The sequence below is a fragment of the Propithecus coquereli genome, unplaced genomic scaffold (genome assembly GCF_000956105.1).
Source record: "Propithecus coquereli isolate 6110/MARCELLA unplaced genomic scaffold, Pcoq_1.0 Scaffold346, whole genome shotgun sequence".
NCBI lineage: Eukaryota > Metazoa > Chordata > Mammalia > Primates > Indriidae > Propithecus > Propithecus coquereli.
Genome location: NW_012149130.1, coordinates 1,647,360 through 1,649,966, shown reverse-complemented (window position 1 = coordinate 1,649,966; position 2,607 = coordinate 1,647,360). Strand labels below are relative to the sequence as shown.

At 39.6% G+C, this 2,607-nt stretch overlaps 1 protein-coding gene across 1 annotated transcript in view; it reads left to right on the top strand.

The window, feature by feature from the left end:
* The window catches only part of BCL2L13 (BCL2-like 13 (apoptosis facilitator)), a 144,347-nt gene that overhangs the window by 16,255 nt on the left and 125,485 nt on the right, over positions 1-2,607 (top strand). Inside the window, exon 2 of the mRNA XM_012651029.1 lies at positions 1,604-1,777. Within this exon, the coding sequence (XP_012506483.1) occupies positions 1,657-1,777 (121 nt within the window). The 5' untranslated portion in view covers positions 1,604-1,656. The remainder of the gene's footprint in view (positions 1-1,603; positions 1,778-2,607) is intronic.

Below are 2,607 nucleotides of genomic sequence, written 5' to 3'. Positions count from 1 at the left end.
ATGACATCATGACGGCTGTGGTATCATTAGGTGATAGGAATTTTTCAGCTCCATTATAATCTTGTGGGACCACCATTGCCGTATTATATATGTGGCCCGTCGTTGACCAGGAAGTTGTTACGCAGTGCATGAGTGTAGTTAGGACACTGCTACTGGATCCTTACCACTGTCCCTCCTGAACTCTGTGAATTATCTTTAAGTGTCTTTCCTGATTCAAATCCCAAATTCTGGGTGGGAGCCTCTGGCTTTGCTGAACCTGGATCACATATCCGTATCCCAGGTGCCAGGGAACAGAACAGGAGGGAAAATGTCTGGCCCATTTTAGCTTTTTTACTAGGTGTTGGAATTTCTATCTCACCAAGGTTTACACGGTATGGGATGATCTGTACACAGGAAATTGAGTTTAGATGGCAGACAGGCAAAGTATAAATAAAGTTTTTTAAAAAGTCAAATGTCTGTTACAGTGCTGCTATTGGCCGATACCTGACTGATAGACCTCCGAAAGCTTATTTTACTTTTATGAGTTTCTCTTTTTTTTTGAGACAGAGTCTCACTGTGTTGCCCAGGCTAGAGTGCCGTGGCGTCAGCGTAGCTCACAGCAACCTCGGACTCCTGGGCTCAAGCGATCCTCCTACCTCAGCCTCCCAAGTAGCTGGGACTACAGGCATGCGCCACCATGCCCGGCTAATTTTTTCTGTATATTTTTAGTTGTCCGCTTAATTTCTTTCTATTTTTAGTAGAGACGGGGTCTCGCTCTTGCTCAGGCTGGTCTTGAACTCCTTGAGCTCAAACAATCCGCCCACCTCGGCCTCCCAGAGTGCTAGGATTACGGGCGTGAGCCACCGCGCCCAGCCCATGAATGCATTTTTTAAAAGGCAGTATTTAACCATTCCAAGCATATTTTTGTGTTATCTTTATGTAGCCACTCTTTTTATTTTGTGTTTTTCAAATTCTGCATGTATTTTTTTCATTGTTTATCATTTATGTTAGTTTGGTTATCACAGATCTTAAATTTTACCAACATTGCCTGTCTCTTTTTCCCATTGTTATTTGAACCTCTCTTTTATTGGACCTTTGTTGAGATCTTTAAGCAGTCCATATTGTTTGTTGTTTTAAAAAGAAAGCAGTTATTTGGAAAACTCTAAAGAGAGGCACAAGTCACTTACCTACCACTAAAGTATTATTATTAATATGTGGTAGGTAAAACAGCTTCCAGGTCCTTATGACAAAGTGAGAGTTGTGGTTGTATTGATTAGGGTTCAAATTTAGGATGCCTAATGTAGAAATTCAGATTAAAGTGGCTTAAATACAATCCAGAGGCGAGTGGTCCAGGCTGGTCTGTCTGTCCTGTTGCTTTAGTGTTGGTGTCCCTGCTTGATTGTCAAAGCTGGGTCAAAGCAATCTTCCTGCCTTGGCCTCCTGAAGTGCTAGGGTTACAGGCATGAGCCACTGTGCCCGGCCAACAGTTATGTTTTTTTAAGATTGCTGGAAAGAAAAGTCTGAGAAACATTTATTTTGATATTTAGTTGAATAATTGGAGTCAATGCAAAAATGTCTGGCATGTAAAAAACTTTAAACTAAAAAAATACTTCTATGTTTTTAGGTTTTATTACCCATCTGTAAGTAGACCTCTTTGGAGCTCTGCCAGTCAATTCAATGGCGTCCTCTACTACTGTGCCTCTAGGATTTCACTATGAAACAAAGTATGTTGTCCTCAGCTACTTGGGACTCCTCTCTCAGGAGAAGCTGCAAGAGCAACATCTTTCCTCACCCCAAGGTAATATCTTTGGCTTTTGTTGGTTATATTAGGTGGTAATAAGGAGTTCTTATGTAAAAGCATATGTACCTAAGTGATTTATATGTATGGTTATGAGATTAATACTAATAAGGTTAATCCCTTACCCCATCCCTTCCCACCTCTTGGTTCATTTCCAGAAGCAACTACGTTTAATGTTTTTTTTTATTCTTTTTCTTTATTAGTTCTTTTTAATTTTAATAGATTTAGGGGGTACAAGTTGAATTTCATTACATGTATATATTGTATTGTATTGGAATCTGGGCTTTTGGTGTACCCATTACCTGAGAACTGTACATTGTACCCCATAAGTAATTTTTCATGCCCCAGCCCTTCCTACCCTCCCCCATTGAGTCTCCAGTGTTGATTTTACCACTCTGTGTGCCCTTGTCTAGTCATAGTTCAGCTCCCACTTATAAACGAGGACATATGGCATTTACTTTTCTGTTCCTGAGTTAGTTCACTTAAGATAAATGGCCTCTAGTTCCATCCAAGTTGTTGCAAAAGACATTATTTCATTCTTTCTTATCGCTGCGTAGTACTCCGTGGTATATATACTTTTTTTAATCCACTCATCGGTTAACGAGTACTTAAGTTGATTCCATATCTTTGCAGTTGTGAATTGTTCTGTGATAAACATACAAGTGCAGGTATCTTTTTGATATAATAATTTCTTTTCCTCAGGGTGTATATCCAGTAGTGGGATTGCAGGATCAAATGGTTGATCTAGTTCTTTAGGAATCTCCATACTGATCTCCACAGAGGTTGTACTAATTTACATTTCCATCAACAGTATATAAGTGTTCCCTTTT